The following is a 12614-nucleotide window of genomic DNA, read 5'->3' as shown; positions in this document are numbered from 1 at the left end:
AGAGGTGCTCTTCTCACACACATTCTCAGTTGCATGTATAGATGCTCTCGCACATTCAGTCACATATACTCCTCACATACACATTCATACGCAGAGGTGCTCTTCTCACACACATGCTCAGTTGCAGATACTCGTCATGTACACAATCACATGTAGAGGTGCTCTTCTCACACACATTCTCAGACAGTTGCATGAATACCCCTTTCCAGGTTTAGCAGGTAATACAAGCAATGGCAGTATGGCTGCTGCTCTCTTCTGCCCATTGCACAGTCCCACCGTCTCATGGCAGGCCTCACTCTGCATGCTTACTTGAGGCCCAGCTCCCAAGAAGGGGGGAACACAAACTATGAGGCTCCTCAGTAGTCCAAACCATGCTGATGTAAAAGTTATTTTTTATTTATTTATCAACAAATAAATAATAAAAATAAAGCAAACAATACCCCAAGCTACTGTTGTTTCACAGCCCTGTGCTGATGGGCTCTAACAGTCTCCAGTGAAAGTTATTGCAACCTCCCTGAAGGCAGCTAGATGGGAAGGAATCAGGAGAGAGAAGACACACAGGGTGGGGGGAGGGCTCCCTGACTAGAGCTGGATGGGAAGGAGGCAGAGGATGCATGGGGGGGGGGGGGGGGGGGGAGGGAGCAAGCAGGGAAGAGAGATGGATGGGAAGGAGTCCGGGGTCAGGAGGAAGGAAGACAGACAAAAAGAGTAACCTGCACAGAGTGCAATTACAGCCCTAAACACCTTGCTGGGCAGACCAGATGGATCGCTTTGGTCTTTATGTACCATCGTTTACTGTTACTATGTAATATTGTAATACATTGATTCAGGGGCCGCCTCCCTCAACTGAAGACTTGCGTATGAACTGCATTCCCACCCCACTCAGAACTATGCTAATTTCCAGTTTGTGGGAGGCAAATCAAACACAGCCCAGCCTAGCATGAAATCTGACATTTCTCTTAGCCCAATGCATTACACACTCACCCCAGCAAAACCCTGTGATTAATGATGCTGGCACATAAAGTGAGTAAATACACCTTAGAGGAACCGAGTTAAGGCCATGCTGTGGTCCTGACAGGCCAGGAAGACCTTTTGCACCTGTTGGCCTAACACAGTTAGCTTCTTTATAATCTAAAGGTGGTGATATTTAAAGAAAGCCGAGGGCCTGACAGAGGCACCTGTTTAAGGTGTCTAAAGTTAGGCACATTTTCAGGCAAACTTAAGCACCAAAGTTTTCAGCTGGAAATTCTTCTAACTTTAGAATCCTAAAACCGAGGCACCTAACTTCTCATGAGGGGCACCTCTCCATTTTTGCAGGCATGTGGTGAAACCAAGCACCTAACTTTAGGTGCTCAGTGGGGAAGGAACATTTTCATTCATGCAGATCCAAGCACATGCCTCCTTAGGTTTGACATCTAGGTTAGACCATCTGAGTATCAATCCATAAATATTTTTCTTCATGCTGACAATGGTTGATTTTTGGAAGCATTAAAGAAAACCCCAAATTGTTAAAAGCACCTGATACACAGAGAGCACATCCCAACAGAGACTGGGAGTTATTTAACTAAACCTGGGGCCAGTGATTAGCTGGGCTTATCTGAAGAAGGGAGCGAGGTGCTCTTCTATCCAGAACAGGCACAGCACCTGTTCTGGCTTCATTCTAGAGCACTGTTGCTCCATCTCATAGCTCCACCTGGCATCTTTTTCCTGGAAGTCGATACTGAAGACTTTCCAATCTTTCATCTTCTGTTCTTGCTAATATTCTTTATACTTGAGTTTCTCATTCACAGACTATTAGCTCTTATATCTTCATTGCTAATACTATCTTGTTTATTACTCCAATTTCATTTTGTAACAGTAACAATAGCAGAAAAGGACCAAATGGTCCATCCAGTCTGCCCAACAAGCTTCTCATGGTAATATCTACTGCGCCCTGTAGGTAACCCCAGGTTTCTCTTAAGGGTAGTCCATGCAGTTACCCCCAAACCTTATGATAAGGGTAGAAATATTTGCAATCGAAAACCAAGCAACTGTCAACCCATAAAAAATTACTGCTAGCAACATTTTACTGGGTGAGGAGCCTTCCAGAAAATTTTGGCAATTCTAACTTTGCTTTTGGACTTGGCTGTAGAAGCAGTCCTCTGCTTTTTTCCCTTATGTCTGGATATCAGTACTCCCAAACCGAAAAAGTCAGGGCCTGTGTTGGTTGCCATCTGAATCTAATTCCCCCCATCAAAGTAGAGAGTGATGTTGCAGTTGAATCAAAAGTATCAAGGCTTATTGGTTGTGGGTAATAACTGTCCCACTGAGCAGGTTACCTCCATGCACTCTTTTCTTCATTTCTGACCTCTAGCCTACAGGGATCCACAGTATTTATCTCCCATGTCTCTTTGAATTTTTCAACTGTTTTTGTCTTCACCACCTCCTCCAGAAGGGAATTCCAGGTATCCATCACCCTTTCCATGAAAAAGGTTTTCTTGAGGTTGGTTCTCAGTCATCCCCCCCTGAACTTTCATTTCATGATCCCTAGTTCTACTGTTTCCTTTCCAATGGAAAAGGTTCGAAGTTCATGCATTATTAAAATCCTGAAGGTCTGCATCGTATCTCCCCTGCATTTCCTCTCTGCCAGGGTATACATATTTAGTTCCTTCAGCCTCTCCTCATAAACAAATTGATGGAGACCCCACACCATTTTGGATGCCCTTCTCTGGACTGCTTCCATCCCTTCTCCTTTTTGAGATATGGACTCCAGAACTGAACACAGTACTCCAAGTGAGGCCCCACCAAGGACCTGTAAAAGGGCATTATAATCTTTTTCTTATGGGTTATTCCTCTATGCAGCTAAAGCCAGAAAATGCTGGGCTATCACCTTGTCATGTTGCTTCGCTGTCTTCAGATTGCCAATCACTATCACTCAAAGGTCTCTCTCTTGGTCCATGCACAACAGTATTTCATCCCCCATCACATACAGCTCTTTTGGATTACTACATCCCAGATGCATGACTCTGCATTGAATCCCAGCTGCCATATCTTCGACCATTGTTCAAGCTTTCTTAAATCACATTCATTCTCTCTTCTCCTTTCAGTGTGCCAACTATCCCTTTTGCAATGTCACTCACAAAGTTATAGAACAGCACCGGTCCCAACACTGATCCTTGTGGCACTCCACTTTACACTGTTCTCTCTTCAGAGTAGGTTCCATTTACCATAATACGCTGTTTTCTATCCATCAATCAGTTTGTAATCCACACCACCACTCTGGCGCTCACGCTCAAGCTTCTCATTTTATTCACAAGCCTCCTATGCAGGACCATAGCAAAAGATTTGCTGAAATCCAAGTTGATTACATCGAGCACACTTCCTCAATCCAATTCTTTTGCCACCCAATCAAAAACATCAATCAAATTTGTCTGACAGGACCTTCCCCTGGTGAATCCATGCTGTCTTGGGTCCAGCAATCCTCCTGATTGTAGATAGTTCACTATCCTTTACTTCAGCAGTCTCCATTACTTTTCCCACCACAAAGGTGAGGCTAACCGGCCTGTAGTTTCCAGCCTCCTCTCTGCTCCCACTCTTGTGAGGTGGGACCACCACCGCTCTTCTCCAATCAAGTGGCACCACTCCTGTTTCCAGGGTTCTATTGAATAGGTCATGCAGCGGACCCACCAGCTCATGTCTGACCTCCATCGGTATCCTGGTATGAACCTCATCTGTCCCATGGCCTTGTCCCACTTTCAGTGTTCCTAGATTTTCCCATACATTCTCTTCTGTAAATGGAATTTCATCTACCCCAGCCCCATCTAGAACCTTGTCAACTAGCAATGGTCCTTTCTCCAGGGTCTTCTTTAGTGAACACCAAACTGAAGTATTTATTTATTATTTCTGCCATTTCTTCATCTCTCTCCATAAGCAGTGCTCCTCATCACCTTTCAATTTCACTATACCACTTCAGGCCTCCCTTCTTTCTCTGATAAATCTGAAAAATGTTTTGTCTTCTCTCTCTTTACCTCTTTGTCAATCCTTTTTTCTGCTTGACATTTTGCTTTCCTAATTTCTTTCTTTGTCTCCCTCAGTTTTAACAGATATTCTTCCTTGTGTTCCTTTTTTTGGGATCCTTTATACTTCTTGAATGCTGCTCTTTTTGCCTTAATTTTTTCAGCCAGTTCCTTAGAGAATCAGATCGTTTTCTTTTTCCCTCTTACTCTTCCTTTACTTTCTTAACATATAGATTTGCTGCCTTTGCAAAGGCTCCTTTTAATTTGGCCTACTGGTGTTCCATCTCACCTATTTTCTCCCAGTCTTCCAGTTCTTCCTCCAGGCATATCCTCATTTTGACAAAGTCCATATTTGTGAAATTCAAAATTCAGGTCTTTGTATGACTTCTCTGTATCCTATTTGTGATATCGAACCATACAGTCTGATGATCACTGGTGCTCAGGTGATCCCCTACCCGAATATCAGAGATATTATCCCCATTAGTGAGCATTAGATCGAGGGAAACACCCTCCCTCGTAGGTTCCATTACCATTTGTTAGAGCAGAGCCTTTTGAAGGGAATTCACTGTTTCTCCACATTTTGTAGATTCCGCAGAAGCAATGCTCCAATTCCCGACAGATCAAAGTCTCCAACGAGCAACACCTCTCCCTTCTTTCCCACCTTTTGGATGTCCTCGATCAGATCTCTGTCCAGTTCTTCCATTTGAGTTGGGGGGCTTCTAGATCACACCAGTAAAAATGGAAGTACAATCTTCTTTTTTTAGGACGGACCATGATACTTCTTCTTTACCCCACGGCCCTTGCAATTCAGTTACTTGGATACTGTTTTTGACATTAAAGAGCTACTCCTCCCCCTTTTCTGCCCCCTCTGTCTTTCCTTAACTAGTTATAGCCCGGGATGACAATATCCCAATCATGAGACTCAGTGACCCATGTCTCTGTAACAGCAACAATGTCCAATTCCACCTCTACCATTAGGGCCTAGAGGTCTGGGATTTTATTGCTCAAAGTAAGAGCATTTGTGGTCATAGCTTTCCAGATGCTCTTCCTAGTCACCTTTTCTGTTTTGTTTTTTTAACTGATTGATTTTGTAAATTTCTCTTCCCACTTCCTGTATTGCTTGGGGGTGACCTACCAATTTCATTGGCCACCTCCCGCCACCCCTGTTTCCTAAATACCTGATAATGTATGATCTGAATTTTTCACTTAGGATCCAATTTCCTGCCATAGACAAATATAGGCCATTCTTACCATATAATCTTTTATTGCTCCATACATGGCCCCAGTCTCCATTGTATCCCAAAGCACTTTCCTTACTCCAGGTTTTGAGCCAGGAAATGAAAATATCTATATGGTATAGCCTTTCCTTTGTTTCCATGAACAAGTAATACTTCAAAAAGACAATAGTCTTTGCCATATGTTTAATCTTCTTCCCTAGATTTTGGAAATCTTTCTGTACCTCAAGGATACCATTTCTAATAAGGTAATTTTGGATGCTGGTTGACGTCTAACATTTACATTATAGATACCACAGGCTCCATAGAATCCTATTCTGACTACCGAACACATGAAAATTACTTTCAGAGATGCACAAAAAGGCTTTTTTTTTTTTTTTACTTCCTTTAATAAAAGGTCCAAATCGCTGGGACCAATGGCAGGGATACTGGAATTCTGAAGAAATCTGAGCTGCAGCAAATAGAAAATCTCACACCAAAATACTTCATATTTTCCCTTCTCTTCTTTTGAGCCCGCAGGTCTCCGCTCTGTGCCCTGGACTCAATGAAACTCTGCTGGCAACAGTGTTTTTTTGCTTAATTAGGTCTGAAATAGGAGCATCTTTTATCAGATCTATGTTGCACTGGGCACCCATCTTGCCTCATTTAACTCTAATTGGTTAGTGTGCCAGGGCACAAGGAACAACATGAGATGAAGCACCTGGTTACAATCTCTCTGCCCCCCCCCCCCAAAATCATACCAGCAAAATTAAGTGACTTGACCAAGGTCACACAATGAATGCTAGACTTGACAAGGAAATGAGGATCAAAACGAGGAACACCTGCTCCCAACCCAGCCCCCCAAACAGGATTATCACTTGGCTCCATTTTATTTTACTTTTTTTTTTTTTTTTTTTAAAGGAAAGTTTGATCCAGTCCTGGTTTTGCCCCCATTGCATGCAAGTACTTTTCTGATCTCCCTAAGAAAGGCAGTGTCCTGAAACCCATGTATATAACTAGGTAAAAAAGAGAATTGTACTAAATGGCACAATAACCTCCTGCCATCCTTCCTCCCCTGATTGTGCACTGTGACGGGCAGAGTATGAGGCTGTCAGAACATGTAGAAAAGATTTGGGATGTGTGAGTTAAAGATCACATGTGACGTGGCTTCAAAGAACCCAAGGCAAACTAACCTGGCAAAGGTAATAAAATAAGTTTGTATGTGGGGGGGGGGGTATAATCCCTTTCCAAAGCATTGTCAGAAAAACTTCCTGCTAATGTGGTCAATCTAAAAATCCCAGCTGCTGCTTTGTTAGCTGCTGCATGGCTCGGCAAAGCCCTTCCCCCAAACCTCTATTAAATCTACCAGTGCTCCAATTTCCATTTGAGAAAAAAAAAAAAAGCAATCATTCCCCCTTCCAAACTCCATGATAAAGCACCCTGAAAATGTCCTGCTCAGCTCGGAAAGCTGAAGATAAAAATAAAGTCATTGGTGACTCATTAGTATTTCTCTAAGCGAAGACAGACACGAATAAACACTTGCCCGAATGATCCAACAGAGCAGAGATTGAGTGTTAATCCCCAATTCTGCCCCCCTGTGGGATAGCCTAGGGGCAAGTCAAATTAATTCCTTGTGCCTCAGCATTAATCCCCGGCTCTGTCTCTTGAGCATGTGGGAGACCTCAGACAAGTCATTTTACCTCCCTGTGCCTCAGCAATACTCATCATGTGTGTCACAGTCTCTGGTGCTGAAGCAATAAGATGTGCATAAAAATGTGCAGCCAAAGTGGGTGCCCATTTTTTTACCATGTGCACAGCCACCTCTCCTAGGTGCCTGATACTATATTTAAATGAGCTGGTGCGTTAAAAGGGACACGGGAGAAACTGTGCATCCCTAGCATCCAGAAGACATGGCTGTGTGCTTATCACTACTGGGGCTCAAAACGAACCATACAAAACACTGATCCACTAAATATCAACTAAAGGATTAATGAAATGGACTGATTACTTTAAAAAAAAAAAAAACTTTCCTGGATGCACAATATACAAGCAGAATAGCAAAGAACTGGCCTGGAGCATGTATATTGTGCATCCAGAAATTTGGGGTTTTTTTTGTAATCAATTTATTTATTTATTTAAAATTTTTATATACCGACGTTCATCCGGGATATCACATCAATCAATCCATTTCATTAATCCTTTAGTAGATTTTTAGTAGATCTATTGTTCTCTGTGCATCCTCCTCTGAGAAGGAATTAGAGAACAGTATTTTTCATAAGCCCATGACTCACAAATGACTAAAAGCCAGCTCCGGGTCTGATGTTAAATTTGCTGAGTTAAAAAGTGTGTGATTGGTGCCCGGGGATTTACTGCATTAGGGGGTAATAGCTAATAGCCTCATTTACATGAAATTTACATGTGATGAGTGCTATCAGCTATGCAGTTGTTTGGACACACTAATCCCCTTATTGCAATGGGCGTTAGTCTACCGGGTCCAATCGCTCATTAAACCCTGTGCTAGGCTGGGCACACTTATACTGCAGCGAACCCTCTGTGTGCGCCCACAGGGGAGTTACGTTACATCCTTGCTCCTCACTTTACGCAGTGGATCCCTCTTTCTGATTCTGGAAGCCCCCCTGCAAAGTCTAATTGCCAAAGCCAGTAATAATATTTGGCCAAGACATGGCTGAGAAGACGGCTTAATACAGTAGGAAAATCCCTGATGAAAGGGCCCCCCTTACCCCCTCACCCATATTAACAAAAATAAAGGCACAAAAAAACACAGGCAGGTTAAGATAAATAGAACTCAAGTAAATCTCCCCCTGAGGCATGTGTGTAAAAATGTTTATTTTACTACTGTAATAATGCAGTGACTTTACAAAAAAAAATAGCACACTGCTCTTCTCCCAAAGCATAGAGGAAACTGCAAGCCATCGCCCATGTTAGTGACTAAGAACAGAGATCTGTCAAGCCAAGCTGGAGGCCGAAAGGGGTCAGGCTTATGCTAAGTACACTGAAGGATCATACAGCAGAATTATTTGTCTGCTGCGGGGAGATCAGCTGGGTTCCTGGGGGCCAAAATGTCAGAGTGGGTGAGGGGCTGTGCTGACAAAGCACAGTGGGATGAGAGAGGGGTTTGCTGCAGTCTCGCCTAGCCTGTTCCATCAAAACAATGGCAGCAGCTTCCACCCCAGACATGTGCCCCCTGTGTGTTGCTGGGCCCTTCTGAGGGCAGAAATGCCAAAAGCAGTCAGCACATTTACCTATCTAACAATAAGGGGGAGGGCTTGGGGAACCCACATTACTAGAGTACACATGTAGATAACATGGCATCCAGATCATTAAAAATCTTAACCTGGGCTCTTTTTTTCTTGTTTTACTATGAAATACCACTTTAGATTTCAAAAAAAAAAAAGGGAAAAACATCCTCTTTGTACAGGAAAACTGCACCTAAGTAGACCACCTCCATGGCCACAGCACCCACTGCAGTTATACCTATCCAATCTGTATTTGTTTTGGTTTAGAGAGCAGATAGGAAGTGGGTGGCTTTCCTCCCTCTCACCAGATCTCCACAGTGACATCATGTGGCATCGCAGTGCTTCTTTTGGCCATGAGTCACAGTGGTGGAGGAAGTAGGGGGGATAAGACATCTTGCAGGTCAGAGCAGAGTATGGAGGAATCAGCAAAAAAACAAAACATTACAGGGAAAGGATACAAACCAAAACAGCTAACTGTTACAGAGCTACTTGCACAGAGCTGAAGAGAGCCACACCACTACAGCAACACTGGGAGAAAGGGCATAATGGGGACAGAACTCATTCTCAGCAATAAACATTCAAAGAGTGGCTAAGGGCAAAGACAGCTCAAGAGCAGAGGTAGGTTTGCAGAAGTTACAAAATAGGCACCTTTTTCAAGCGGAGGGATTTTCCTATGTTCATACACACCTAGGCCCAAGAAATGCACTTATGAATAGTGAGGGAGATCTCTCACCATCTCCAGCTGTCACAAGCACGGTCCTGAGGATTACTTGGATCTGTGAGGGGCACCTGACCAGCAGATACAGACAGCCCAAGATAAAATGTCCTCTGCTGGGCTGCTGCCGAGGAACTGAACTGCTTTACTGTAAGAGGCCAAGTAATAACCTCTCCTTCTTTAGGGGGCATTCTCCCGGAAACATCTTGCCTACTGGCCTGCCCTAGAAAGAGAGCCTGTTCAGCAGAGGATTCCTTCCATGCTCCAAGGCATCAGCAGGCAGGACAGCAGCCCAGTAACTGCCAGCTCCCCTGGAAGTTGCAGGAACTGTTTTCATCGAATTTAGGGCACTGACTTTACTACCGTAACTGTAAGCTAGTGTCATGCTAACAACTTACTCAGGAACCAGAGCCAGTACACCAGTTCTTTCCAGGAGTGGTGGCAGTTGGTCAGGCTGTACTGTGTAACAGAAAAGTGAAGCCATTACTTAACCTAAACAAAACCTAAGTGAAGAACTCAATGCTGGGAGGCGAATGAGGCCTCCATTAAAGGAGGCAGGGGCTATCACACTGTCTCTCCGTTGGCCTCCAGCACTGGTCCCATTCCTCCTCCCTCACAGCCAGATCAAGAGGTTTGGTTCTGGTAAATCGAAGCCTTCTCCTTCAGCAAATCCAGGCAGAGGTGGCAGCTCCAGCTTCCTGCAAGAGAGGATGAGACAGGAGTGAGCAACGAGGACAAGCAGCACACGGTGGGGTGGGAAAGGGAAACCAAGTGAAGTTGAGTGCTGAGAATTACAGCTGAAGAGCACAACAGAGCAAAGGTGAGAATAAAGTGAGCCAGCAGCAGCCCTCTGTAAGAGAGAGAGAGGAAAGAAGTCAGCTCACTCACAGGTACAGCACCCAGTTTTCTGCAGCAAGTATTCGGTACAGTCTCATTTTTTTGCATATTTTCTAATCCTTATTTTATTTTACTTGATAAAAGTCCAGTAATTTGCTAACATTGCTTGTGTTTTTCCATAATTTATGTTTGAGTGGAGGAAAAGGGATCTCCCAGATTGGTGTAGCACAGCAGAAAGGGAGTTTCTGGAATTGATGGCTGGAGGAGAAAATCCAGAGGGGAGTGGGGGTGAAGGTGGTGTGCACATGTTTAAGAAGGGTTCCCTTCTCTCACCTGCAGTCCTGCTCCTCTCTCTCCCATCCTCAAGCCCACTTTCTCATACACACACACACACACACACACACGGCCCCAATCACCACTCACACTCCCGTTCCTTTTCATCCTCTCAGCCCCAGTGATTCCCCCTCCATTCCATTCTCTTCCCCATTTACATCCAAGGCAATCCCCTCTCACATGGGCCCCCCACAGTTTCTTCTCACTTTCCTTATCCCTCTTCCCCCACCAGACCCCTCTCTCATCTCCCCCTAGTCACAATTCACTCAGTCACCCAGGGCCTCCCCCCCGGACTTTCTTTCTCTCCTCTTTTCCCTTTGATCCCTTCTCTTCCCCACCCCTCATCTCCTTACTAATCATTCCCCTCTCCGTATACTGCTCTGCCTGAACAGCAGGGAAAGGAGAAGGGGAGCAGTCTGCTCCTTTGTTGCTGAGGTCCAACTCTCACTATTTATCTATTTGCACTTCTTAGCTACACCATTCAACACAAGGCCTAGGCAGCAAACAACATAAATATAACACATAGCAATAATAAATATACTGCCAACCCAGCTGAGAGTGAGAAAGGAGTGAGAAATGGCAGGAGCCTGCAGGAGGGAACAGAGAGACTCAAGAGAGGGGGGTGAAGGGGGAAGATCAGGGGAAAGATGTGCCCCTGCTCAGCCCAGCTCCTTGCTCTTCTGATTCCAGACAAGAGCCCAGTTTTGCAGCCCCTTGCTGCATCCCAGGAGACTCGCGGCCCTGCTCGTGTGAGAAGAGCAGGAACTGTGATACCAGGTACACATTTTATCTCAATGACAGGAGAGAAAAAGATTGGTGGAGGGGCAGCACGATTATATTAAAGAGGACATTTAGTCAAACAGGATAACATTTCTGCAAGAAACAAAACACAATACTGGAGCTTTATGGATGGAAATTGCAGGGGAAAAGGGAATAAAATAGCAGTGGGGGTGTTTTACCGTCCACCTGCCCAGAATGAACAGACTGAGAATGAAATGGTAAAAGAAACTAGGGAAGCTAACAAAATCAGCAACACAGTAATAATGGTTCAATTACCCCAGTACTGACTGGGTGAATGTCATATCAGGACATGCTAAGAGAGGTTATGTTCCTGGATGAAATAAATGACTGCCTCATGGAGCAGCTGGGACAAGAACCAACAAGAGGGGAAACTATTTTAGACCTAGTCCTTAGTGGAACACAGGATTTGGTGTGAGAGAGAACAGTGTTGGAGCCACTTGGCAATAGTGATCTCAACCTGATCAAATTTGACTCAATAACTGGAGGGAGGACACTAAAGAATTCTACTGTGACAGCATTTAACTTTCAAAATGGTGACTACGATAAAATGAGGAAAATGGTTAGGGAAAAACTGAAAGGCGCAGCTGCAAAGGTCAAGAGTTTACATCAGGCATGGACCTTGTTTAAAAATACCATCTTGAAAGCCCAGAGCATATGTATTCCACACATTACATAAGGAGGAAGGAATGCTAAAGGACTACCAGCTTGGTTAAAAGGGGAGATGAGAGAGACTCTAATAACTAAAAGAACATCTTTCAAGAAATGCAATAGGGATCCGAATGAAGAAAACCAGAAACAGCATAAACATTAGAAAGTTAGATGCAAAGCATTGATAAGGAAACAAAGACAATTTAAAAAGAAGCTTGCTGTGGAAGTAAAAACTCATAAAAATGTTTTCAGGTACATTTAAAGAAAAATCCTGTGAGGGAGTCTGTTGGACCATTAGATGATCAAGGGGTAAAAGGAGCACTTAGGGATGACAAAGCCATAGTAGAAAGACCAAATTAATTTTTTGCTTCAGTCTTTACTGGGGAAGATGTAAGCAAGAAATCCATACCAGAAATGATATTCAAAGGTGATGCTTCAGAGAACTGAAACAAATCTCAGTGTTCTTGGAACATGTAAACAGGACAAATTGACAAACTAAAGAATAGCAAATCACCTGGACCAGATGGTATACATCCCAGAGTACTGAAAGAACTGAAAAATGAAATTGAAGACCTGCTATTGGTAATTTCTAGAATATTATTAAAATAATCTATGACACCTGAAGAATGGAAGTTGCCAATCTAAGGCCAATTTTTAAAAAGGGATCAAGGGGTGATCAGGAAACTACAGAACAATAAGTTTGAAAGCTGAGCCAGGCAAAATGGTACAAACTATCATAAAGAACAAAATTACTGAACATGTATGATAGGCATAGTTTAATGGGACAAAGCCAACATTGGTTTAAGCCAAGGGA

At 43.7% G+C, this 12614-nt stretch overlaps 1 protein-coding gene across 7 annotated transcripts in view; it reads right to left on the bottom strand.

Moving 5' to 3' along the window:
* Positions 1 to 8036: 8036 nt before the first annotated feature.
* Positions 8037 to 12614, bottom strand: part of DPF2 (double PHD fingers 2) — a 161689-nt gene continuing 157111 nt past the window's right edge. For all 7 annotated transcript variants that reach the window (XM_029614674.1, XM_029614675.1, XM_029614677.1 and 4 more), the window contains one exon: positions 8037 to 9879. In XM_029614674.1, the coding sequence (XP_029470534.1) occupies positions 9806 to 9879 (74 nt within the window). In that variant the 3' untranslated portion in view covers positions 8037 to 9805. The remainder of the gene's footprint in view (positions 9880 to 12614) is intronic.

Source organism: Rhinatrema bivittatum, chromosome 8 (genome assembly GCF_901001135.1).
Source record: "Rhinatrema bivittatum chromosome 8, aRhiBiv1.1, whole genome shotgun sequence".
Classification (NCBI taxonomy): Eukaryota; Metazoa; Chordata; class Amphibia; order Gymnophiona; family Rhinatrematidae; genus Rhinatrema; species Rhinatrema bivittatum.
Note: the sequence above shows the minus strand (reverse complement) of the source record. Positions and strands in the feature narration are given on the sequence as shown.